Source organism: Gavia stellata, chromosome 21, assembly GCF_030936135.1.
Source record: "Gavia stellata isolate bGavSte3 chromosome 21, bGavSte3.hap2, whole genome shotgun sequence".
NCBI lineage: Eukaryota > Metazoa > Chordata > Aves > Gaviiformes > Gaviidae > Gavia > Gavia stellata.
This window is the reverse complement of record NC_082614.1, coordinates 16,645,607-16,669,873: the sequence shown is the minus strand read 5'-3', so window position 1 is coordinate 16,669,873 and position 24,267 is coordinate 16,645,607. Positions and strand designations below refer to the sequence as shown.

Genomic DNA, 24,267 nt, shown 5'->3' with positions numbered 1-24,267 from the left:
TAGAAATGCAGGGATGACAAGTTTAGGGTGTGACCACTGCTACTGTATTAAACAGCAAATAGTCTTCACTTCTTGAACTTTTTAAAGAGAAGAGATTGGAAACGATGTGAGAGCTTTTGGTAAGAAATTAGTGTCTCTTTGTTAGTGATACCACAAGAACATCAGGAGACTACAGCCCGTTGCATATACACTGTGAGTACGTATTGCAGAGATGGTAACTTTGCAGGAGGTCAAGCATCAAGAAGATAAATGGGTGACTGTGGTGCATCTGTATTCATAAACATTTTTAGTGCATGGGATTACCTCTTCACTCTTGTTTCTCCATTATGCCTTCTGTTTTTCTCTGGGGCTCTTTTAGGGGATCTTTTGAGTCCTGGAGGTACTTTCAAGAAATTCAGACAAGCTGGTTTTTGATTCAGCCTGTGCGTGAGAAACAGCTTTCCAAATCCCATGACACTTTACACAGGATTTACAAACAACAGAATGGTTGATGAGGCTGCTAAGCACTCAAGCAAGAGGCTGCTCCCAATCCCTGCTTTCCAAAGAGGTGAGAGACCAGTGTCAGTTCCTCAGTGGAAAATTACCTGCAGAAACCAGAAACTGGTAAAGATCAGGCCCTTGCAGTTCATGGACTGGATACTTGCAGAAAGAAAAGGTCACTTTTCCTTTGAAAGTTGTTGTCTAATCTGAACCCTTTGATAAAGCCTAGCATCGCAGAACCTTCTTGCTGATCTCAAGCCAGTTTTAATATGTATTTTCATTATTACTGGGCAGGAAGCTGCGAAGAGTCACTCACTGCCCAGTGTGCAGCTTCAGCCCTCAGCCTTCCAGTACTGTGCTGTCAGAAATGGGTACAGTCTAGATGCACCATTGGCTGGATTGGCAGAAGTTTCCCGACTGGCAGTTGAAGTGGTGGAGGGGCCCAAGAGGATTTCCAGGGATCAGCCAGGAGACTGAGCTGCAGGAGGAAGGGACTCCATAGGGCATCCCAGCACGTGTGCGCGATCGTTACTATGTTGAGACTAACTGTGGCTTGAGTGTTTCTTGTTTTATAAGACACATGTCCTTTACACCAAAAGCAATGTTGTCATCTTCAGGTCTGTGTAGGACCAAAGAGTTTGCTTGCTTTACCAGGAGACAGGCGCTCATACTTTCCTGGCTTTTTGAGGATCCTGCTTCATGTCTTCCAGAACCATTGCTGATTTTGTACTAGATTTGAGAGTGATCTGATTTATAGAACTGAAGCCTCAATACTGGCCACTTGTTAGGAGGACCTGGCTGAGCAGATCAGGGTCGTACAGGCCTGCTGAATCCCTCCTCAGAGGGCTGCTGAAGAAGGGGTGTGAAGCAGCCAGTACAGAGTCAGGTGAGAGTGGGGCAGATTGGTTTTCCAGATTTCCTAATCAGACAGAAGCTTTATTTTTACCCCTGCTGCCCTTGAAGTCTCAGGTTCTGCAGGTGTTGCGATTTCAGCTTAATGAGAATTTGTGGTTGACTCAGTCTGTAGAATGTCTTCATGGACACTTTTTGCAGCATTGTTCAATTCACTGAAGTCCAGTCTTTGTCTGGCCCAGGTGGTTGGCTCTGGGTGTACAAAGTTACAGACGTATACTTTTCAGTTCATATTGTTCCCGTCAATACTTATACTTCAAACAGCTGCTCTTTGAGGGGCCTCTGATTAACCACTGGGACTCAAAAATCTGACCTGTGATGTAGGTATACATTGAAACCCTCATTAAAAACTGCAGTGCTATCCTTTGCCTCATTGATTTCAGCCTCTCATTGCAGATGGTAGCCTTGCTTCATTAGGGATCCTGGGGCAAACTCCCTCATACCCTGGAGGAAGGCTTGCTTTCTTGGAGGAAGGCTTAGTACCAGCTGCTAGGAAAACACTTGCTATATGAGTTCATTTGAGGATTCTGGGTCTTCTAGGGCGCTAGCACTGCATTACATCTTAGACTGAATTACCTGCATGGGTGAGAGAATGAGTTCAGTGATGTGAGCAGCCATAGGGCTTGAGCATCAAGTAGTTGGATTTGTATAAGACAGCATAAATTCTTTGCCTTTCTCTGTCTTTAGCAGCTCTTTTTAGAGAAAGTTAGCTTGACTGGATTCACACAGATTTGTCCAGTTCAAATGTGATAGGATTAAGCAGAACGAAGGGAAATCTGACCAGTGCAGGAAATTTGGGAATGCGCTTAAAGGCCATATGCTTTGTTTTGTTTGGACTTGTGACTCAAAAGGGAAATGTAATACTTCCTGAGGATCTCCTTTAAATGTCCCCACTTGACCTCCATAGCACAAGGATTTTAGCTGAAAAGAAATGCAGTCTTCTGGTTTTACTTACCTCTCACAGTATCTGCAAAACCCAGCACTCTACTGAGGCCTGTACCCGACTGCAGAAAAGAAATGAAGCAGAAAACTTGTCTAAGAGCTGCAACTCACGGAGCAGCGCTCTTTGGGTTTTCAAAAGGCCCACCTCAGCCAAAGCTTTCCCGTATTGAGTTTCCAGTGAAGTGGTATCCAGCTTTATGAGCAAGAGTAGTATTAGGATTGGCACAGGTCAGCACACCACTGTAGGAGTCAGAGATTTCTTTGCCTGCACAAAGAGCTTCTCTGGGCTCTGTGAGATCCAAGTTTGTACTGTGCTGGCTTATTCTTCCAGGATTGAGTTTGACTAGGACATGAGTCACTCCTCAGTGTCACCATCTCAGAGAAGCTTGTAGTTTTAAATGAGGGCTTCTTTTCTTACATCGTCACTAAAAACGTCAAGTCAGCCATCCTCCCAAAAGCTATTTCACATAGGAGCCTTTTAGACTATGTCCAGAAAGCTGCCAGATTTTGGCTACTTGGGATAAAGATATGTGAGCCCCAGGTGATGCTTAGACTTGATGCTGAGGTCTACTTTGTAGTGTTCCTGGGCTGGTGTATTTTGTGTGACTTCCTTTTCTTTGTGGAATGAGAATTCAGTGCTGCAGAGCCCACCCCAGAAAAGAAGCACGCTCCTCCTGGGTACCCAGCCTTTGCATAGTGAGTGGTGTTGCGCCAGCTCGCACAGTGAACCTGAACAGCCTTTTCAGTATGAGTGATAAGCAGTTTTACTCTTAAGAAATGGATATCAGTGTGGATTAGTTGCTGCTTTTGCTTTCCAGCAAAACCCTGCTAACTTGGTCAAGAATATTTGCAGTTCTGTTAAAGGAGTAACTCAGGTTTGGTTTTACAAGCTTTCTAGGCAGAACTGGACACCTAGCTCCTAAATGATAATGGAGGAGATTGAGTAAATGGATTTTCCACCAGAGCGTTGGTATGTTGATGTCCCGATGAGCAGCTGAAAGTCAGTGTTCGCTTTGAAGCCTTTGGTTTCAGAAGGATGACTGACTGTGAATAACCTGACAGTTGAGCCATGGTGCTGTTCAGATTTGCCTGGATTCATATAATTTGCGTGATTCTTTGGCCATGAAATAGGAAGAATGATCAATCCTCTAGAACATTGTCATTTTCCTGAACCAAGTAAGGGAAGAGAGGGCTGGGAGTGGATTGTAAGCACAACCCATGGCAGCCTCTGTCATGAGCAGCAAGTCCTTTACACCTGCAGAGCTGTGGATTTAATCCATTAATCAAGAGATGACTGGAGCTATCTCTTCCTTCTGCATATTTTGTGTTTTTCTATTGTCATTAATTCCTGGTTATTCCCTTTCAGTTAGCAGTAGTTAAAAAGTTCCTTCCAGACATTCAGATTCTAGTGCTTCTGTTCCATGGCTTTGGCTTCTTTGGGGTTTACTCTTTGGTAGTTTCTATGTGAAAGACTGAGACCTTCTACAAATAAATTGGATTTGGCAGGGATATTGACTCCAGTGTATTTTTTTTTCTCCCCAGAAAATAATTACCTAAAAGCAAATCCGTTCCTTCCTTCTGCGTACAGATAATGTACAGGAGGAGAATGTTGCCTGCTACTTCCTTTCTTATTTTCAAAAGCATGCCACACAAAGGAAAAAGCTGAATGTGGTACTGGCACATCAGCCTCACCTTTGAGGGAGGAGGGAAGGGCAGCTTTGAATGTTGATGGGGCACCTATTGTATTTGGGTGTGAAATTTGCATTAGTATATAAATCAGTGATCTCCAAGGCTAGTTGTGGAGTACCAGTGGGTTCCGAGGAAATGATAGAGGGGCTTAATAGAAGTGGAGATAAAGTGCAATTTGCAGCCACTGTATCATTTTGGTAGGTCCTGAAAGTACTCATCCCCTGTTATGCTACTGTCCCACCTGTGTGCACAGCAGTTACATAGCCCATAGCTATAAAACAAACAGAGCTTACATGCTTACATACAGAAAGAGCTTAGATGCTTACACAGTGTTGCATTACTGTAAGCTAACCTCTGTACTTCCTACACAGAAAAGTTACACTGATTTAAGTTACAGTGAGATTTTACTCTTTATGGTGAAGCCAGCAGAACTCCTCCTGTTAATGCTTTCAGATTTAAGTATTTCTCTGTGAGTGTGTGTGCTGAAGCTGCCTTCCCCTCACCACCTCCAAAACACACTCCATGAACCGGGAAACCTTGCTTGCATTCACGCGGTATTCTGGTTCTCAACAAGAGCATACTGCTGACTGTCCTGAGTACAGATGTTATGACTATGCATGGCTGATCTTTTGGATACAGCTCCACTGCATCATCTACGATCAGGCACTGCTATTATCCCATGCCCAGAGGGAGAATGGAAGTGGAGAGAGACAGCATGCAAAAGCATGCTGCAGTCAGGCTTTTGAATTTCACAAATGCTTAGTCCATGCCAGTGATTTTCCCACCTTGGCTGTAAAAGCTCATTCTCTGATCAATCCTAATTGGTGTCTGTGTTTGGGGATTAAGGCTACCTTATAGTGACATACCGGGCAGAGCATTTTCACCTTGCCCATTTTAGAATTGTTATACAGTGTTTTTTTCATTTAAGGAGGCTGTGCAATCAGTTAAAGAATTGTTTAAATGTAACATAATTGGGAAAAGACCATTCTCTGCTAAGGGTGAAATACCTAAGAAATGCATCTCTCCAAGTCACCAGGTCCCTATTAGTTGTCATTCTGTGATGCACATCTGCTTAACATCAGACTCTTTACCTTATTCAGCTGAAAAACCTAAGTTTGCTGTTGTTCCCGAGAAAAAGATAGCAATTAGAAACCTTTTTCAGAACTCCCTTCTGTGCCTCAGTTCAGTGGCAGAAGAATCTGCTTTCTATTAAAGTGATAAATTGCATAATTGGAGGTGTAAGCAATCCCCACTGTAAAATTTGTCTTTGTCAGATACATAAAGCATTGATTTTCTTTGTTTGCTGATGCAAAACCCGACTGGTATGAAGCTGTAGTCTCCCATCACCCTGCTACCAAGCAGAGGTTCGTGCTAGCACAGCTGGAGTCTGTTTCACATGCACAGCTAGTGTCAACCTTGTACTCTAACTGCAACGTTTTGACTCTTGCACCAGTGCATATGGGAATACCCCTACCCTGTTGGCCCAATGTGTGAGCCACTTAAAGTTCCCGGCGGATCCTGTGATGCAGAGGATTTTATTAAGTATACAGTGATGAATTTATCTTCTAGAATCCTATTACTAATCGCCTGAAGTGAGTCATTCGTATCCCCCAGCAGATGTAATCACCAAATTGTTCCTAAACACTGCTTTAATGTCAAGCTCCACAGCCTTTGCACTGATTGCCCCCACGAGCACATAGAGAGTACTGATATTTATCTTGCAGGAGAAGAGATGCCGCAGGCAAGCAGTCCCGGGGAAGCCAGAAGTGCCATAGGCTCTGCATTTGCAGACTCCAATATGATTGAGGAGTGCTTCTCTTGGAGCACTTGGATCAGTTAACAGTGGAAGCTGCTGCAGAATAAAACACATGAGTGTTGGTGTGAAGGCCACGTCAGAGGGTAGAGGCAGCCTTCCTGCCTTTGTCTAGCTGTCTGTGGAGCAACAGCCTAGCCTCTGGAAACAGCCCCATCTTTCTAATCAAGTTGGGCTATTTCTTGTCAACCCTTTACCCTTCATTTTGCATTTCTCTTTTTGTCTCCTACTTAATTTTCTTTTCTGCTCCTCTTACCCTCCTCCCACATCCTGGTTTGGACGATCCAGCCCTGGGCACTCAGACTTGTAAGCTAAGTCTTTTTGCATGCCTTGAGTACGGTTGCCAAGCTTGTACCCTTCATTCTAGGTCTTTACTGTGAACCTGGAAATGCTCTTGAGCAAAGGGATTAGGAGCCCTGAGAATAAACATTTCCAGCCACACAAATTTCACTTCCTGTGATCCGCTTCCCAGTCTAGGAGACCTCCTGAAGATTTCTTCCCATGTACAGTGTGAGCAGTCTCTGCATCTGGCAAGTTTCTCTTGTGCACAGAAAGTCTGAGATCTGCTGCTTTCCATTTAGGCCTCTTTTCCCTAGCCATAGCCCATTGACATCATCTGAGTCTCTGTCTAGATGGCTCTTTGCCATAGTTCATCTTACTCAGCAATCTGCATGCATAGATGTCCACTTTCTTTTTTTTTTTTTCAGCAGCCCAAGGAGACACCAGTTTTCACTGACTCCTTGTTTTCCAGAAAGACATTTCCATTCTCTTCCCGGTTACATCAGAAGTGCTGCTGGTGGTGGTGGCTTGTCTTCCAGGATTAATTGAGGCTGGTGAATCAGTTCTGCTGATTGCATTGTGCTGGGTTTTAACTTTGCCTAAAACGGCCTACTGGTTTGTTCTGTGCAGCAGTGAGTGTGTGGCTCATCAGCAAGATGAAGGGAACTCCGATGCACCTTGAAACCTGTAATGGGCCCCACACAGTGTTTGGTTTGGGCTTGTGCAAGAGGTCTGTGTGTATGTATTTTTTTCCATTTTTTTTCCTAATGAGATTGCAAATGACTCAATACTATGTATATGTTAATCTTCATCAAGATTTGTCTAAAAATGGATTAAAATTCAGAGCAAAAATTTTCATGTTGGTTTCGTAGCAGCCTCATAACAGGCCCCCTCAGACCCTCTTTTAGACAAGAGCCTTTCCTCACGGGTGTCAGCCAAAAAGTTACTTCACTGCACTGCTCAAGAGCCCGCCCAGGACCAAACCGCCCTGATGCCGTGGCGAGTCCGACCAAGATGGAGAAGGGCCTCATCCCACATCTGCCTGCTGCCACACGCGCAGAGGCAGCTGGTCCTGCCTCTGCAGCCTGGCCTGTCGTGGCAGCACCAAGGAGGTGCTGGGACCTCTGCCAGCGCCTGCCCTCCAGGAGCGAGGAGCTGCAGCCCTCCCGGATGGCTGCTGCGCTCAGCAGGTCCAGGTCCCTTCCCGACGCATCACTGTCCTGTTGGGCACCCATCTTGTGGCGGCTGGCTGGATGCCAGGTCTGGCTGGTGACATGGAGTTTTCCAATGGGAAGAGGAGTTGCGGGAGGTACGAGTGAAGTGAACCGGCAGTGCTCTGCAGGGTGTCCTGCAGAAGTAACTTTTGGAGTGAATATGGCTTTGGTCCCTGATATTCTGAGCCAAGTGCCTGTGCCTGAAGAAGAACCCATCCTTTCCACCTTGCCATCGTGCAGCCATCCTGCAGGATGCCTGTCTGTCCAGCCTGTCTCCAGCTGGAGACCCCATGTCTCTGGTGCTACCAGCATGAACTAGTGTTGGCTTCCTCATCCCGACAGGGCCGGTTTCTCCTTTCATGAGTGCCTGTGCTTCTGCAGAGGCTACAAGTCATTTATTTCTGGAGTGTTTAGCTGTTTTTCACACCACCTGTTGTGCTTGCTGTTGGAGAAACATCTCCCAAGCCCAAGGAACCATTTGGCTATGTGGCAGCATGTTCAGTAGCTTTGTCCCCAGCCTGTCACTAGGGTGTATGTCACTGAAGAGTTGCTGCTAGCTGCTCCCCTCTCTGGTCTGCGGTAATTACAGCAGCAAAAGTGACTTATTTCTAGTTCGTGATAGCATGTATTAGCAGCATGAAATCAGTGCTGCTCTCACCATCTGTGGGACTGAGCCCAAGGCTTTCCCGTCCCACTGTCACGTGGAGTAGCACCGTGGCCTTGCAGGGATGCTGCAGGGCTTCTTAACAGCAGCTGCTGCCACTGCTATTATTGCATTGTCCCTTGCATTGAATGAAGTTCATCTGCAGCACTAAGTGAAAAAATTTAAGACATTTTGAATTCTGGCAGTTCTTCCATTATAATTAAGCTGCCTGAAAGGATACCTCAGGGAGAACAAATGCAGCTTGGCTATTTATGGAGCTGGCCAAGGGAGAGCTTCCTTATAGGTTCTCTATCTTATGACCTATAAATCCTGTTTAATAGCTAATCTGTCACCTCAGGTTCTTGTATCAGAAAAGAAAGATAGTTTCCCTATTAATTTGAATCAGCACAGCATGTTTACAGTTCCTCAGTGTGGAAATATTATTCTGTTAATGCTGTTGATCACAAAAATAATTTATCACCTGTGCTCTCTGCCTCTTCCTCTGGCCCATAGATCTTCCTGACTTACCATTACTCTTCCAATCATGATGTAATTTTAGTAAAAGTAATCTTTAGGAAGGTTTCTCCTGCTACTGTTTTTGAAAGTCATGAAAGGCTCATTTCTTCAGGGACACAATTTCAATAGCAAAATGTGGTTCCAGTTGAGAGGTGCTGAGCCAGCTCTCCTCATGCAGGAGAGATTTTTCTGATCGCTTTCTTTTTATATCTGATCTCTAGATAGTGGGGCTAGGAAGAGGTTAATCATTTGCCTTGGAGAAAGAAATTAAAATCCTGCATCTGTGAGGCATAGCCAGTCTGCAGGTGGGAGACAAGCAGGAACATACCAGTTTATCAAGGCGAGGCAAGTGTCCAGAAGGAATGCCCTGGGTGAGGGAAAGCACTCTAACTCCTGTAGCTCCTGGAGGCAGATGATTGACTTTGCAGGGAAAACGTGGCAGGGCTTCCTGGTCTGATGCTGGGTGGGTTGGAGAGGTTTATCATGGCCACTGATGGGGAGCCACTACCATCCCTTAGCTACTCCAGCTGCTTAATTTAAGTAAGTGGTTTTCCTTCCAACCTTGATGTCAGTGTGCATTTCTGTGCACTGGTAGTATGGAAGAGGCAGCTGCTTAGAACAGTTAAGAGAGGTAGGCTTGAATCTACAAAGTCTTAAGTGAGTCTAACCCTGGAGGTTCTCTTGCTGTCTGAACCTTGCTGGGGAGTTGTGGTCTGAGTCACATCTCGTGTGCAGAGCAAGAAGCTCACTTTTTACAGCTCGCCTTGCGTTCCCCGAGGGTTAGGCTGGTGTATTTATCAGTGGTATTGCACTGAAGCCTTTCTTCACCTCCGTGGTGTTCAAATTGGAGATAGCTGGTTGGCATGACCTGCGAGGTGCTTTCAGTTGCACCTATTCCTATGGTAAGTGCTTGCACTTACCATACAGAATCCTGTTTCATGAGAGAGCTTTTGGTATTGTGCCTAGGAATGTTACACCCAGGAAGGTAAAGTGTGCTTGCTTCTTAAACAGCACCAGTATCAGTTGCATTGGAGGGCTGTCCAAGTCATAGCAAGAGAGGAGTAGCAAAATAAAATAGAAGTATGCCACAGAGGTCGCTCCAGTGGTTGAGCTCGGAAAGAAAGAACAGAGGGAGCATGCCTTTTTTCCCAGCACTGGAACAGCTGAAGGGGCCCCCACCTGCTTGTAGCCTGGTGTTGTGGTTGAGCTGCTCTTCCCCTGTTACACTGCTCAGTGCAATGATTTTGCCTGTTAGGAAATAGGAAATTTGAACAGGTGATTGGGGAGCTCGGAATCTGCTGCATGAACAGGAACACTAGCCAAAGGATGCACTGGGAGCGCACAGCCAAGGATTAGAAAAGAGTGAGGCTGCCTCTTCATTGGTAGCACAGGGTTATGCCATTTCAAAGAGCAAGGACAAGTATCCTGAGATGCTGTGTCACCATCTCGGGTGAAAGGATGGACTGGATCTTTCCTGAGCTAGGGTGCTAGGGAGGGGTGAGACCGATGTCTGTGCAGTCACTCACCCTGACTGCTCCTTTCTGGAGGTTTGGAAAAGATGGCTGTTGTGGAATTGGGTCACAGCAGCAGCTGAGTAGCAAAGGAAATGCACATGCAGGGACCATGGAGGACGCAGGGTCAGGGTTTTGGAGTGAACAGCCATCCTGAGGCAGCAGATATGCATTAGGTAGAAGGAATACATCCCTGCTTTTGGCTCCTTGCCCTGCTGTCCAGCTGTGTATGTTCTGGCTCTGCCAGGTGGAAGGAAGGCCTGCGTCCTGGAGGATGGCAGTGGGCAAAAGAATCTGATTCTTGGATAATTTGTTCTGTTAAATACAGCTTTTTCTCAGCGGTAAGAACTAAGGTTTTTAAAGAGCTATATTTATTTAAGATGTCCCAGGGAAAAGAGGCTCCAGCTGCTGAAATACTGTTGTCTTTGCTGCAGTCCCAAGGTTGTTTGGGGCTCAATAACAAACGATGTTGTGCTAGAAGGACCCTGATGCTGCACAGTAAGAACTGCGCTCTTCAGAGCGTGGTGTGATTGCCCAAGCAGAAGTCTGTGGAGATGTTGGTGACTGCACACTGGCCTACTGGTATTGCAAGATAAGCAGCAGAGGCATCTCCCTTCTCCCAGCTGAGTGCTGACTGCAAGTGTGTAAGTTTTCCAGCAGCAGGTATTCAACGGCTGTTTAGCCTGGAAAGAGAGACTGCAGAGTCCTCATAGTGGCTCAGCCTGCAGCATGGTTAAGTCTAGTTACACGTTCTGCTGCTGGTCTCTGACAGTGCTTTGGCATCAGCCTGCAGGGTGTCAAGAGTCTGTTGCTTTGACGTGAGCTCACTGGGTGGAGGGTGGAACAGGGCAAGCATTCATTTACAATGTTCTCTGTAGGTGAATATCATTATTCATCTGCTTTCTTAAGAGCTGCCATACGCAGGATTGTTTGCTGTGTTAGCAGCACTTGGTGTAGATGTTAAAGTAGTCGTAAGAGGTGACCTGAGGTGTGGCTGCTTACAGGGGAAGCGCTGCTTTGTGAGACAGCTCAGGCTGGTCCTGGAGTGCAATTTACTGCAGCGATCGCTTTCTCTGTTTCCTCGGTGGTCTCTGCATCTTTGCAGTGCTGTCCTTCCTCTCTAGCAGGTACATAGATGCACTGTACACTTCAGAGAAAGAGATAATCCTAGCTCTGTTCTCCTGAGTCAACCCTGTTCTTGCTGCCTCCACCTGAGCTGCCCTGAGCGGTGTAGAAGAACTGCAGAGAGCAGGTTTTCTAGCTGCTAGTCACATTCTTTTTCCAGAATGGCCTTTTGTGGCTTTGATTTCTAGGACTGGGGCCATCTGACTTGTTTCCATGAATACTTGTACTTACTTTTTCTCTCTTATCCCTGCAGGCAGCATCCTCAGCACTGAGCAGTCTGGGCCATGTGTACACAGCCATTGGGGACTACCCAAACGCACTGGCTAGCCACAAGCAGTGTGTCCTCCTTGCAAAGCAGTCCAAAGATGAGCTCTCTGAAGCGCGGGAGCTGGGCAACATGGGAGCAGTGTACATTGCAATGGGGGATTTTGAAAATGCGGTGCAGTGCCATGAACAGCATCTTAAGATCGCCAAGGAGCTGGGGAACAAGCGGGAGGAAGCTCGAGCCTACAGCAACCTAGGCAGCGCTTACCACTACCGGAGAAACTTCGACAAAGCCATGTCCTACCACAACTATGTGTTAGAGTTGGCCCAGGAGCTGGCTGAGAAGGCCATTGAGATGCGAGCTTATGCTGGCTTGGGCCATGCAGCTAGATGTATGCAGGATCTGGAGAGGGCTAAGCAGTACCATGAAGAACAATTGCACATCGCTGAGAGCCTACAGGACCGAGCTGCTGAAGGCAGAGCTTCCTCCAATCTAGGTAAGGCCCTGACGTGCACCAGAATTTGTCAGGAAATGCCGTGACTATCAGAGTTGCTGCCAGGATGCAGGAGGTTTGCTGTGTGCTATCTTCTTAGTTACCTCAGTTTCACCAGACTGTCTTCATAAATTAAACAGGCACTTGGCAGATTGTGTGCCGATTCAATTGTTAACCTGCTCAGAAAGGCACCAGAAAGCACAAGCTCATAGCAGAAGCGAAGTGAAAAGGAAAAGTGCATTTGAAGAGCTATTCAGGTGTCAGAAATAAATGTAAATCTTGCACTAAGGCAAGAAGTGACGTGGTTTATTACCTGCCTGTTTCTTTGGGAGCTTGTCAGCTGAGTATGTCAATATATTGCTGTCTTGTAAGTTGGGAGACACATGGGTCAAATCCTAACTAAGTTTATCTTCAGAATGTACACATTAGTAGAGTGTAGGAGTCTCATGTTCTTCTAAGGAGTGACATTGGCATCCTGCTGGCGGGCTGGGAAGGACTGAATTACATCAAAGTGAAGTCCGTTCCTGCTGCTTCTTCACAGTGCCAGATGTGGAAGCAACCAAAGATGCGTTTCCATCTCTGCCATGGGATGCGGTGTTTGCACTGCTGGTGTTCCAGCTGTCGTTAAGGATGTGTTCTCAGCTGGCTGGGAGTGGCAGAACAGAGCTGTTGCTGGTATAATAAAATATGTGTTTGCTGGCAGCCCCTGAATCTCAGCTCTTGCAGGTTACCCCACGCTGTAAATTAGCTTCTGTTTCTAGTTGGCAGTTGGCACTTGGTTCATTTGTAGATGCTAATTGTACTCTGATGTTATCAACAGCAGGTAATTGAAAAGGACTTGATTAATTACTTCATTTCTCTTAATAGCTGAGTCTTCAGGAGCTGAATGAAGAAGATAAGGTGAACTGGAGAAAACAAAACAGTCCTAGCTTTCTAATTAGTGTTGCGAATCTCCTCCTTTACACAAATTAGGGCAAACGTGAGGCAAAATAGGTTTGTGAGGCAAAAGCTGCTTAGCATTAGTGAGCAGTGAGCATTGATAACATTTCTGTTAGCGTGACAGAGCGCTCAATGGGCAAGAGGACTGGGGGTATGAAGCCTTGCATCTGGCTTCCTCTAACATTTATGTAAGGGCTTTTGCAGAGAACAACAGCAGATGCATCTAGCAAACCACAAAGTACATTCCCCGTCTCTGCTGCCAGCGTGGGGCTGGTCTTGGGGACATGCAGAGATGTGAGGGATCCACTGGTCTGTGACAGGGACAGAGGTGCCCACGTGGAGCAATGGGACCATGGATCGACCAGGCAGGGAGCAGAGGGAGTTGTAAACTCCAGGTCCTTGGTAGGGGAGGTGGAGACGTTTTTCTTGGCTATGTTTGGGGAACGGACTGGCTTCCCAGTTCATGGTCAGGACTGAGGGAAAGTTCCTGTTGCTCTGAAGCTTAACTTAATGTGTTTTGTTTCCAGTGGAAGTTGACCAGAGGGTGTGCAGGCTGTTCTGCTGGCGTAGTTACTGGGAGATGGCAAGGCTGTGTTCACCCATGAGTGCCTATAAAATGGGCGTGGACGTGCTCTGAGCAGCGCTGGCAAACACCCAGAGATCAGAACCACTTTCATTTGCCTCCCCTCTGAAGCACTTGCTGCTTTCTGGAGAATTGCCCCAATTCTTTCTGAGCAAATCCAGGAAACTGTGAGGAAGTGCAGTCTGGGGAAATGGAAGTTGTCCCTTTGTTTTGTTTTTCTTTCCTACATCAGTGTGGTGATAAGCCATTCTGGGTTTTTGCTATTGTCTCCTCCTGGTTTTGTGAGCCCTTTGCCATTGGTCAGGCCACAGCTCTTTTGCTAGAAGAAAGAGCATAATTAAAGTTCTGTAGCATTTCTTCTAATTGCCTGTATGTTCAATGTATCTCTGTGCTACTCAGCATCACTAAAAAACCCAACAAATTGGTACAGAAATGTTGAGATGAGATGGGCTTACCAATTCACTGCAAGTGCTGATACTTGGCTGTAGTAGCTTTGTCTGATCCCCAGAATGAAACAAGCACTACTGCAAAAGGAAGCAACTTGCTCTTGTTCCTCAACCTTTCACAATACTCAGTTGCGGTTTAAATTCTCTCACCGTTTTGCTGGCTCAAAATCGGTCAAGTTGGGACTAGAAAATTCATCTTAATACCATTATTAATCTTACAGCAGCTTTGTATTTAATGATGCTTTCAGCATGTAATTCCAGAAATTTTTGTTAAAAAAAAAAACAAACCAAAAAAACCTAAAGAGTTTTGGTGCAGCAGAGAATGTTTTTCTTGTGTTGGATTTAAGCCTAAATATAACTTTCAGTTGGTATGCTGACTCAGTCACTCTACACTTTGTATTAGAATAGTTTTCCTAGCTTCTGAGTGCAGGATCTCACGTTTCAGCTGTTATTTGGCTATATTTTTATGTCTTCTCTGTCAGAGTTAAGTTATACTGGAGAAAGAGAACATGCAGTTCTTGTTGAGAAAGTGTATTACTGTTGTTTAAAATGCATCCAGTACCAATTAAAAAGTCAAGTCTTAATTGTCTCTTTCATCTAATCCACATGCAAAACAAAACCTCATCAAAATAACCATGCTGACAGGCAAAAAAAATGTATCTAAATGTGTGTTTCCAAGCCAGAATGTGAGAGTTGGCCTCTTTGCTGAAGCAACAGAAATTTTCTGTTTGCATTTTAGTGATTTAGATGGAAAGCTCTCTTAAGTGTACTATCTAATGCTTAGCAAGACAGACAAGAATATAACATAGCCCAGCTGCTGTAGTGCTCTGCAGGGAGATACAATGCGCTCTGTGACTCGGTAAGCAGAAGGTAATGGACTGAGGACAAGTCACAAGTTATCAAGCCCTTCACAACAAGGAGATGTAGAGTTTAACCAGAAGTCTCAGATTGTCAACCTTTGTAAAGCAGATAGTGTTTCCAAATGCCAAGGCTCCATGTAGAGAGCTGGCTTTTCAGCCTCTGCAGCTCTTAAGGGTTCCCATTGCAATGGAGAGACGGCATTTCAGAATACTAATAAAACACAGTAAAAAGTCTCTCCCTTGGTGCTTAGCATCTCTTTGCAGTTACAAGAGAACATCTATGCCTATCTACATGTGCTTGGTGTGTTGTCCAAAGGTGCCAGATAATTTCTCTTGAAGCATTTTTGCAATTAGGGTAAAAAAATGGTGGTTACGTTTGGCTATCTCTTCCCCAATTGCCGAAGGACTAGCTAACTCACCCAAGACCCCTTTCCCTCATCTCTGACTGCTCACAGGCATGCTCATCCAGCCAGCTGCATTGCAAGAGCATGCATCAGACGGTGGATGGTGTTAGAGTCTCCTGTCTGCACTGAGGAGGGGGCTGGGACGTGATTCTCCCACCACATAGGTGACCTTCAGAACCATTTCTGCTCTGTTTCAACTTTCAGCATGTTCGTATTTCAGTCTGAAAGAGCAGGTTCAGTCAAGAGCGATGTTACCTCAGTCTAAGCTGGAGGCCATGGTGCAGCTGTGACCCCATCACGATGCAGAGGGTTGTTCTGCACTGCCTAATGCTAGTGGGAGACTGTCGGTCTCTTTGACTTCTGCTGTAACTGCCTGCCAGGCTCCAGCACAGGAGCTGCAAAGACTGTCCCAAAGTTAGTCTGACACTTTCTCTCTCACCTTACCAACTTGTTGCCTGAATTGGAAAAATCGTTGATTTGCATAGGCGGAATGTAACTTTTATAATTATTTTGCTGATGTCTTATACAGGATTCTACTCAGTTCTAATTCTATTTACCATTAAGGAAAGAAAGCTTGTGAATTAATGGAATTTGTGCCATTTTTGGTGCTTTACGCTATGTAAGGCAGTACAGGCTATCTCTGACCGTCTCTCCTCATGTCTGCTGGGTTCTTGTCTTGGGTCTGTTCTGCTGTATCCTTCATGTGCTATTCCAGAATGTAGTCTAGCTGCCTGACCAGAAGGCTGTCTTTTACTTTGAAGTCAACGATTATAGCTGTAAGAATGAGTCAGAATGCTGATGTTTTGAAGTGACAGTGTGTTTCTGGATCCTTCTTCCTTAAGTGGCCACAACAGATGGGTGACAGCTCGAGCAAACTAGTGTGATAGCAGGCTCCATGGGGGAGGAGAGCACAGCTTTGTTCTCTTTTATGCTACTTGGTTTTGTCCTGGGTATCTCCTGGTAAACATTTGCTCACTGTTTTTCTCCTTTCTTGGCAGTAAAGAGGCTGACTAAAACATTTAGAACTGTGAAGGCTTCATCTCCCATCCATCTACGAACCTCATTTTTGTCTGTTGAGGAATGCACAAAGAGAGAATATATTTGGTAGGTGATGATTTTGGAGTCTGAGTCAGAACCTTTCCTTCCTGGGCCGTCCTTTGTAATTACCCCTGGCAAACGATGGAAACACACCAGGAGGTGCTGTGTGGGGTCTCTTACCAGGTTCCTCTTTTCCCAAGAGCAACCTTAATTTTTTAGATGAAATTCTGGGAATTTGCTTGAGCAGGGCTTGTGACAGAGAGCAGCCTTTTTGGTGGACGTAGTATCCAGGGTGAAACTCCATCCATAGCCTCTCCAGAGAGTGGCAGCACTGGCTGTTTCAGTAACCTGTTGCCCTAACCTCTAGTATGAATTTTACTTCTCTGGCTGCCGTTTGCCTTTCAAAGCCATGCTCTGTGTCTGACTTGCCATCTTCCTCTTCCACTTTCCTTCTCCTTCACATGGGACAGGAGAGGTTGGTGTCCTGGGGCAGGAATTCCTATTATCTCCAGCCCAGATACTCCTTTTCTTACCTGTTCTCAAGTATAGCATGAAGTGGCAGTGGGAGAGAGTTGGTTTGGGTCAGCATCCCCGACACTCTTCCTCCGTTGCAAGTTCCTCCTTGTGGAGGGAGAGAGGTAATGACAGTGAGCATAGGACTTCTCACTAGCATCCTCGTCTTTCATCCACCACTCCTGTGGACACAGCTCCTAAGTTGTCAATGGCATTTTAATGGTGACCACTGTGCACTGACTTTTCTGATTCCTCACAGTGAAGTCGAGTTTCTTCAGGGCGCTTAAGTTTTGGGGCTGTGCTGTGGCATCCTGTCTGCTCGCTAGAGCCTCCAAAATGACCTTGGGATACCAAAGATTTTCCCTTCTCTGTCAAGTCAGCTGAGTATTTGCCAAAATAATCTCCAGTGCTACCAGAGCTGTTGATCCAAGGAGGGTAAGAGAGCTGAGATGAAAAAATAATGAGAGGAACTTTGTGACAGGAGTAGGATTCACATCTTAAGGCTGGTGATCCACAGGTGGCCTGAGGAACCTCAGCCTGATCAAGCATCTTATACTCTGCACACAGCAGTGCTCTGGCCTGAGGACTGTAATGGCTAATAGATACACTAGTACAAGAGCTATTTAGAAGGATTTTTTGGACACAAGAGAAATCGTAAGCTAAAGTACGGATTTCACACCAAGCTCCTGACATTATCTTTTAATATATTTTTTTAATGTACTAGGTGCTAAAAGCAGGAACTTGTATTCCACACTGCTCTAACACCTCTAGCAGGCAGGCAGCTTTGCAGCTGTTTTTCTCAGCCTAAATTTTCCCATCTCAGTGCCATGTGGACAGCAGAAGCACCAAATCACAGGCCAGACCTGCTTGGGTGGCATCTTGGTTTCTACGATACCAGCCTGGAAACTGATCTAGATTTGGGGAGATGGATATTTAATAAAGTAATTATTGCATGTTCCAGATGAGCAGAATTCCTTGCAGCCCAAATTGAGCCTCTCTTTTTTTCTAAGAGGTATCTGGTTTGTTTTTTGCAGTTGTTTTGTTGCCAAAGATTGCAGCTAAGGAGCTTGCATTGTGCAGGACATGGGAAAGAATGTGAAACAGCTCACGCTTGTCATGGCTCGCAGATAAAACATACATGAATCTAGTAGCAAGGTGTAGAGTCAGCATCCCTTCAGAGCAACCTGCATGTCTGCAGTGCAGGGCCAAGGTTGTCTTTGGCTTCGACAAGAATTTTTTTTAAGTGTATAGCTGAGGATTGTCTGAGGATGGGAAAACACGGTTGCCATTTGATGGGAGGGAGACAGAGCAGGATGCTTGGAAATTAGGGCAGGGATGGCAGCTTGTACAGAAAGGATGATGGGAACCCACTGAGTAGCAACAATACAGCAGGGGAGTGAACTAGGTGATTGCTCTTGTTTCCAGGTGGTAGGGCAGCAAGGCTCAGTAGATACTAGCAGCCAGTCTGTGGAGCCCATACATCTCTGGCAGACTGTGTCCCTGTAGTCTCTGTAAGATCTAGGTGGGTGGGTGTTTCCAGCCATGTGGTGGGAAAGATCTGCATGATATTTTGAGTTCCTCCAGGTGTCTGACCTTCCAGCCAGTCCTCCTTCTGCCTGCCCTGTTACTCTGTGTTTCAGCCTGTTGGCATCTGCAAACCTCATCATGTTGTGGCTGGTAGCTCCTGGCAGTGTCTTGGTGACATTTTTCTTACTCTATTCCTTGAGAAGTAAGGCTATGTTTTATTTCTCAGCATGACACACTTGGGATTAATGAAGCATAAGGAAATGATGTATGAATGTGCTTTTATAGAGAGTCTTGCTGATGAGTTCTGAATTCACATCCTGCAGCAGCCACTTCTGCCTTGGTTATTATTGGTGATGTAATGACTTGGTGATGTAAGCATTTTTGGGAGGGTGGCCTAAGAGCAAATGGTCTGTGGACTGTGCAGCACCATGGCAGTGCAAGCTGCAACTCAGGGAGGCAATGTGTGCTCCAGCAATAAGGGATGTCCATGTTCCCGGTGTAATTCCTTGGCCCATGAGTGGTCATTGCTTGTCTCAGATACTCTCCCAGAAAAGCTGTAGAAGCTTGGAGTTACCAGGGGAATCTATCATTAAACTAAGAGAAGTGGTAGATGCCTCCTGAGGCATTGAATCCAGTCTCGTGTTAATGCACATGCCATGTAACTCTAATGCCATGATGCATAAACTAACCATGTGCCATTTTAACAGTAATGTTTTGTTTGCTTCACTATCCTACTGTAGGGCTGTTCTGGAGCCTTGGCACTCTGATGGTGAAAATAATTTCTGGGGTTGATGCCCCTCTGAGAATACACCAGCATTGGTCTGTAAATTGATTAACCCTTCTGTGTCCAACAGGAATCGCATTTGTCTTTCTTTACTGGAAATATGTCAATTCACTGGATAGCTCCTTCCCTTCTTGTTTCCAGATTGATGACTCCCTGCCCTTGTAGTCTTGAAGTGCATGTCTTTGCATAGTTTACTGCTGATTTTCATCACCCCATTCCTGTTGCTTTGGTAGACAAGGTTGTCCAATTCTTCCTCCATAATAATCCCATCCTTCTCTGTGTCAGCCATGCTCTTAACTGGGTTTCATCAGTACGTCTCGAGTAGCACTCCCTTTGTTTGTGCCAGTCACCACTAAAAATTTTTAATAAGGTTTGTCCTCTTTTACGCTTTCTGACTCTTAATTAAGAGGAATCTCATCAAAGAACAAGTTATCTAGGCAGTCAGCTGAACTCAAACTTATTTTTAGCCTGTGTTCTGTCCTCTCTCTCCCTTTTACTGTCACTTCAAGGTGAATGCTTTCCAACACCTGATTCCTCAGAGGAGATGGAGAGTGGTGCTGGTGGAAAGCAACAGCATGTCTTGTCTCCTTGAGAAGTCTGTTCGTTTGGCAGTAAGAGATTAGGAAAAACTTGTTTGTCCCCTTATTCTGGAAACCCTGGGTTTTCAGAGGTGGTTTTCAATAAGCTGTGTGTTTAGCTTTCTCAAAGGTGGGGCCTGCTGCGTTACCTCTTGCTGGGCAGGGCCTGGCTGCCTGCGCTGGAGCTGAGGCACCCCAAGGTGCTGGCTGGGAGGGACACAGCGTTCGGGAGACAGGGCTGGGAGCATGGGCTACTTGGGGCAGTGCTGATTCTGCCTGCTTCCAGCTCGGACACCTCTTGCTGTTTCCAGGGGAGAGATTTAGCTAATACCATCTTTTTGAGTTTCTGAAGCAATGGGATGCTTTCACAGGGACTGTTTTTGCAGTTTCTAAGTTACTTAGCTTTGTATCCAATCCAGTACCACCCCTTGTAATTTGTGTTTTTTCTGCAGAAATCGGTGGTCTTTCCTGTGAGCACTCTGCTGTGTGCAGCAGTGTGGCTGTCCACTGAGCCCCAGCACTAGCCGTGTCTCCAGATAGGAGATGGAGGGCCAAAATACTCATGTGGGGTCACTTAGCTTAGTTCATCCCATCCTTCCTGCCACCACCTTCCCTCGTCATACCAGGGGGGAAACATCAGCATGCATCAGCCAGAGATGCAATAGCTAACGCTGATCAATTAGAGCCGCAGGCTCATTGGCGCTGAGGAGGGATTTGGCCAGGAGCTGGACTAAGACACCAGGGAGCCAGTCCCTCCTGCCATGAGCTCTAGCTTTGATCACAATTGCAGGGCAGGGGGAGAGAGATGAACTGTCATCAGCAGCCAAGCATTTGCTGTTTTGATCTTGTTTTGTTCTGCCCATGTTTTCTAAATTGCCTTCTCCTTAACCCTCATGTTAGTAGGAATACGAGCAGAATTTTTGAATGATTTGCTTTGATAGAAATACAGGTAATCCATCCAGAATGTTTCATGCTGACATAATGGAACTTGGGTTTTCAATCCTACATGAGTTTAAAAAATTAATCTGCGAGGTCCAAATTGCCTCGGGAGAGCAAATTTCAGCCCATGTGTTCCAGGCTTACTTGGAAAGCCTCTGTCTTCAAATTTCTCTTTAAAAGTACAAACCAAGAGGAGGCTGATGCACAGGGCCTGATCACAGCATGCTGCGCTTGCCAACGACTGGGAAGGCAACTGTCTCCTGATCCTCCACATCTCTTTCCCCTCAACATGTTGGTTGTGATACGGAGATGGAAGTTGGAAGCTGTTTTCTTTTAGGGGCAGGGAAAGGCCTGAAGTTGTCTTCAGGTATCAAGTAACTGTGATGAATCTGCAGGATCAGGTAACTGTGCTTACAGGGCCTCCTTCAGTAGCTCCTGGATCTCCAGGCCTGTTGACGAGTGTTTGCAAAGGAGCCACATGTATTATTAACACAGAGTTTAATTGAAGCATAAGTTGTAACATTAGCAGACTCAGAGCTCCTGTTCCCATGTCTCATAACAAGTACAGGATGATTTGACTGAAATTGAAAAGCAAATGCAAATGCTTTCTTGCTCAGTGTGTTGAGTATGAGCTCTGGAGTCACCAGCTATCACTGATGGAAAAAAAAAAGTAGCATAATTAAAAAAGAAAATGGGAATTTTATAAGGCCAAACTGCCCAGTTGTTGTGAATGTGTGCTTCATGTGTAATATAAAACCTTCTCCGGGATTTGCCTGTTAGGAGTGAGGAAGCAGTCCACTTGAGAAGGGCTGTGCCACGTCAGCTGTGCTGGGGACACATCAGGGTGCTGTGGGGAAGGGATGGGGCTCCCTGGTGTAGAGAGCCTGGGGAAAGGGCCAGGCCATGAGCCGCCGAGGGCTGGGCTGCAGGGAAGTCCTGGCATGGCAAGGTGTTGCAGAAGGGTTGTTAGGACAGAGGAATGTTTTTGTTGATCCCGTTTCCATTATTTTTCAGGAATCATTCACCAGATGAAAGGGGACTACGACACTGCATTACGACTGCATAAGACACATCTGTCCATAGCTCAGGAGCTAAGCGATTATGCGGCCCAGGGCCGGGCCTATGGCAACATGGGCAACGCTTATAATGCTCTCGGCATGTATGACCAGGCTGTCAAGTACCATCGGCAGGAGCTGCAGATTTCTATGGAAGTAAATGACCGTGCCTCTCAGGCATCTACACACGGGAACTTAGCAGTTGCCTATCAAGCGCTGGGTGCCCATGACCGTGCTCTGCAGCACTACCAAAATCATCTCAACATTGCCCGGGAGCTGCGAGACATCCAGAGTGAAGCACGGGCCCTCAGCAATTTGGGCAACTTCCACTGCTCACGAGGAGAGTATGTGCAGGCAGCCCCTTACTACGAGCAGTACCTGCGCTTGTCTCCAGAGCTGCAGGACATGGAAGGGGAAGGGAAAGTTTGCCACAACCTTGGCTATGCCCATTACTGCCTTGGGAACTACGAGGAAGCTGTTAAGTACTACGAGCAGGATCTTGCTTTAGCAAAGGATCTTCATGACAAGCTGAGCCAAGCCAAAGCCTACTGCAACCTGGGCCTGGCCTTCAAAGCCTTGATGGACTTCAGCAAAGCAGAGGAGTGTCAAAAGTACTTGTTGTCGCTGGCCCAGTCTCTGAACAATTCCCAGGCCAAATTCCGAGCTCTAGGGAACTTAGGGGATATTTTTGTCTGTAAAAAAGACGTAAATGGTGCAATAAAATTTTATGAGCAGCAATTGAGCTTAGCCCATCATGTTAAAGACAGGAGACTGGAAGCCAGTGCCTATGCAGCCTTGGGTTCTGCATACAGAATGATACAGAAGTGTGACAAGGCTTTAGGTTACCACACGCAGGAGCTGGAGGTGTACCAGGAGCTGGGAGATATGCCGGGTGAATGCAGAGCACATGGTCACCTTGCTGCAGTGTATATGTCACTTGGGAAGTACACCATGGCCTTCAAGTGTTACGAAGAACAGCTGGAGCTTGGGCAGAAGTTGAAGGACCCCAGCATAGAAGCTCAAGTCTATGGTAACATGGGCATTACCAAGATGAACATGAATGTCATGGAGGAAGCTATTGGCTACTTTGAACAGCAGCTGGCCATGCTGCAGCAGCTCAGTGGAAATGAATCTGTGTTAGATCGGGGCCGAGCATATGGGAACCTGGGAGATTGTTATGAGGCTCTGGGAGATTTTGAGGAAGCTATAAAATATTATGAACAGTACCTGTCTGTGGCTCAGAGCTTGAACCGTATGCAAGATCAGGCAAAGGCCTACCGGGGCTTGGGCAGTGGGCACAGGTAAGGAGCACTGAATATGTATTCTAATGACAGACAGTGAAGTACAAGTACAAATGGATGCATTGTGTTACTGATGGGGTGCGTTTGTGTGGCCATTGTACACATGCATGGGGATGTGGCACAGGAGCAAGTAACAGAGTCCTCTGGGTGCTGAGGACTGTGCTACCGGCTCAAATAATGAAGCTGATGTTGCTCTGCCTTGAGAGGAAGAGAAATTTATAGTGTGGCAGGAGGAGGAGGTTGATTCAAAGGTGCCGGGGATGTCTCCTGGGGGGAGTGTTTGTCCCTGCCTGAAAGGTTTGAGCTGGCCTCTAGAGGAAATGACAGAACATCTTTAAAGAAAATACTGGCAAAATAAATGCTGTTGTTTTCTTTCCTTGTAGGGCTATGGGAAGTTTGCAGCAGGCTCTGGTGTGCTTTGAGAAGAGGCTTGTGGTGGCACATGAGCTGGGGGAGGCATTTAACAAAGCCCAGGCCTATGGAGAGCTGGGGAGCCTGCACAGCCAGCTGGGGAACTACGAACAAGCCATTTCTTGCCTGGAGCGCCAGCTGAACATTGCTCGAGAGATGAAGGACCGAGCTCTGGAGAGCGATGCTGCCTGCGGCCTTGGTGGGGTCTACCAGCAGATGGGAGAGTATGACACAGCCCTGCAGTATCACCAGCTAGACCTGCAGATTGCGGAGGAGACCAACAACCCCACTTGCCAAGGCCGGGCCTATGGGAACCTGGGCCTGACCTACGAGTCCTTGGGCACCTATGAGAGGGCAGTAGTTTATCAGGAGCAGCACCTCAGCATTGCGGCACAAATGAATGACCTTGTAGCCAAAACTGTGTCTTACAGCAGCCTGGGGAGGACTCATCATGCCTTGCAGAACTACTCTCAGGCTGTGATGTACCTGCAGGAAGGTAAGAGGCTGAATTGTGCAACACAGCATGTAGTGGTAGGTGTGGGGAGGTAGGAGGGAGGCCTGAAGACATGAAGAGAAGTGAGGTACTGTGAGTGTGGCACTAAGAGGATGTGTTTGACAGTGGCCTTTGATGCAAAAGGCTCTTGCAGACATCCATAGCTATTGTTGAGTATCTGTGTGAGTAGCTGTCCAAGCGGGCTGTTGTGGTCAGCATGCCATGTCAATCAGAGCCTTCCTGGCGTCCTGCAGACAAAGTGTTGCAAAGCACTGTCTGTGTCCTCCTGGTGGAGTCTCAGCTAGCTCTGAGCTTGAATCCAGAATGCACCTGTCAGAGTCTCTTTATAAAGCTTGTTTGTGCCTGAGCCTAGAAGGTGTAAACCTTCTCTATAAATAGCACTGCATACCAGGAACTGGCTCTGGGAAAACAACGTCAGGTTGTGATGGATCTTCCTGATCCTGAGGGCAGCTCTCAAACTCATGTGTGCCTTGCTGATAGCCACCTGGCTTTT

The 24,267-nt window shown here is 46.4% G+C and overlaps 1 protein-coding gene across 1 annotated transcript in view; it reads left to right on the top strand.

Moving 5' to 3' along the window:
* The window catches only part of TTC28 (tetratricopeptide repeat domain 28), a 195,634-nt gene that overhangs the window by 131,630 nt on the left and 39,737 nt on the right, over positions 1–24,267 (top strand). The window contains exons 7-9 of the mRNA XM_059827937.1: positions 11,378–11,885; positions 21,508–22,849; positions 23,233–23,756. Coding sequence (XP_059683920.1) covers positions 11,378–11,885; positions 21,508–22,849; positions 23,233–23,756 — 2,374 coding nt within the window. The remainder of the gene's footprint in view (positions 1–11,377; positions 11,886–21,507; positions 22,850–23,232; positions 23,757–24,267) is intronic.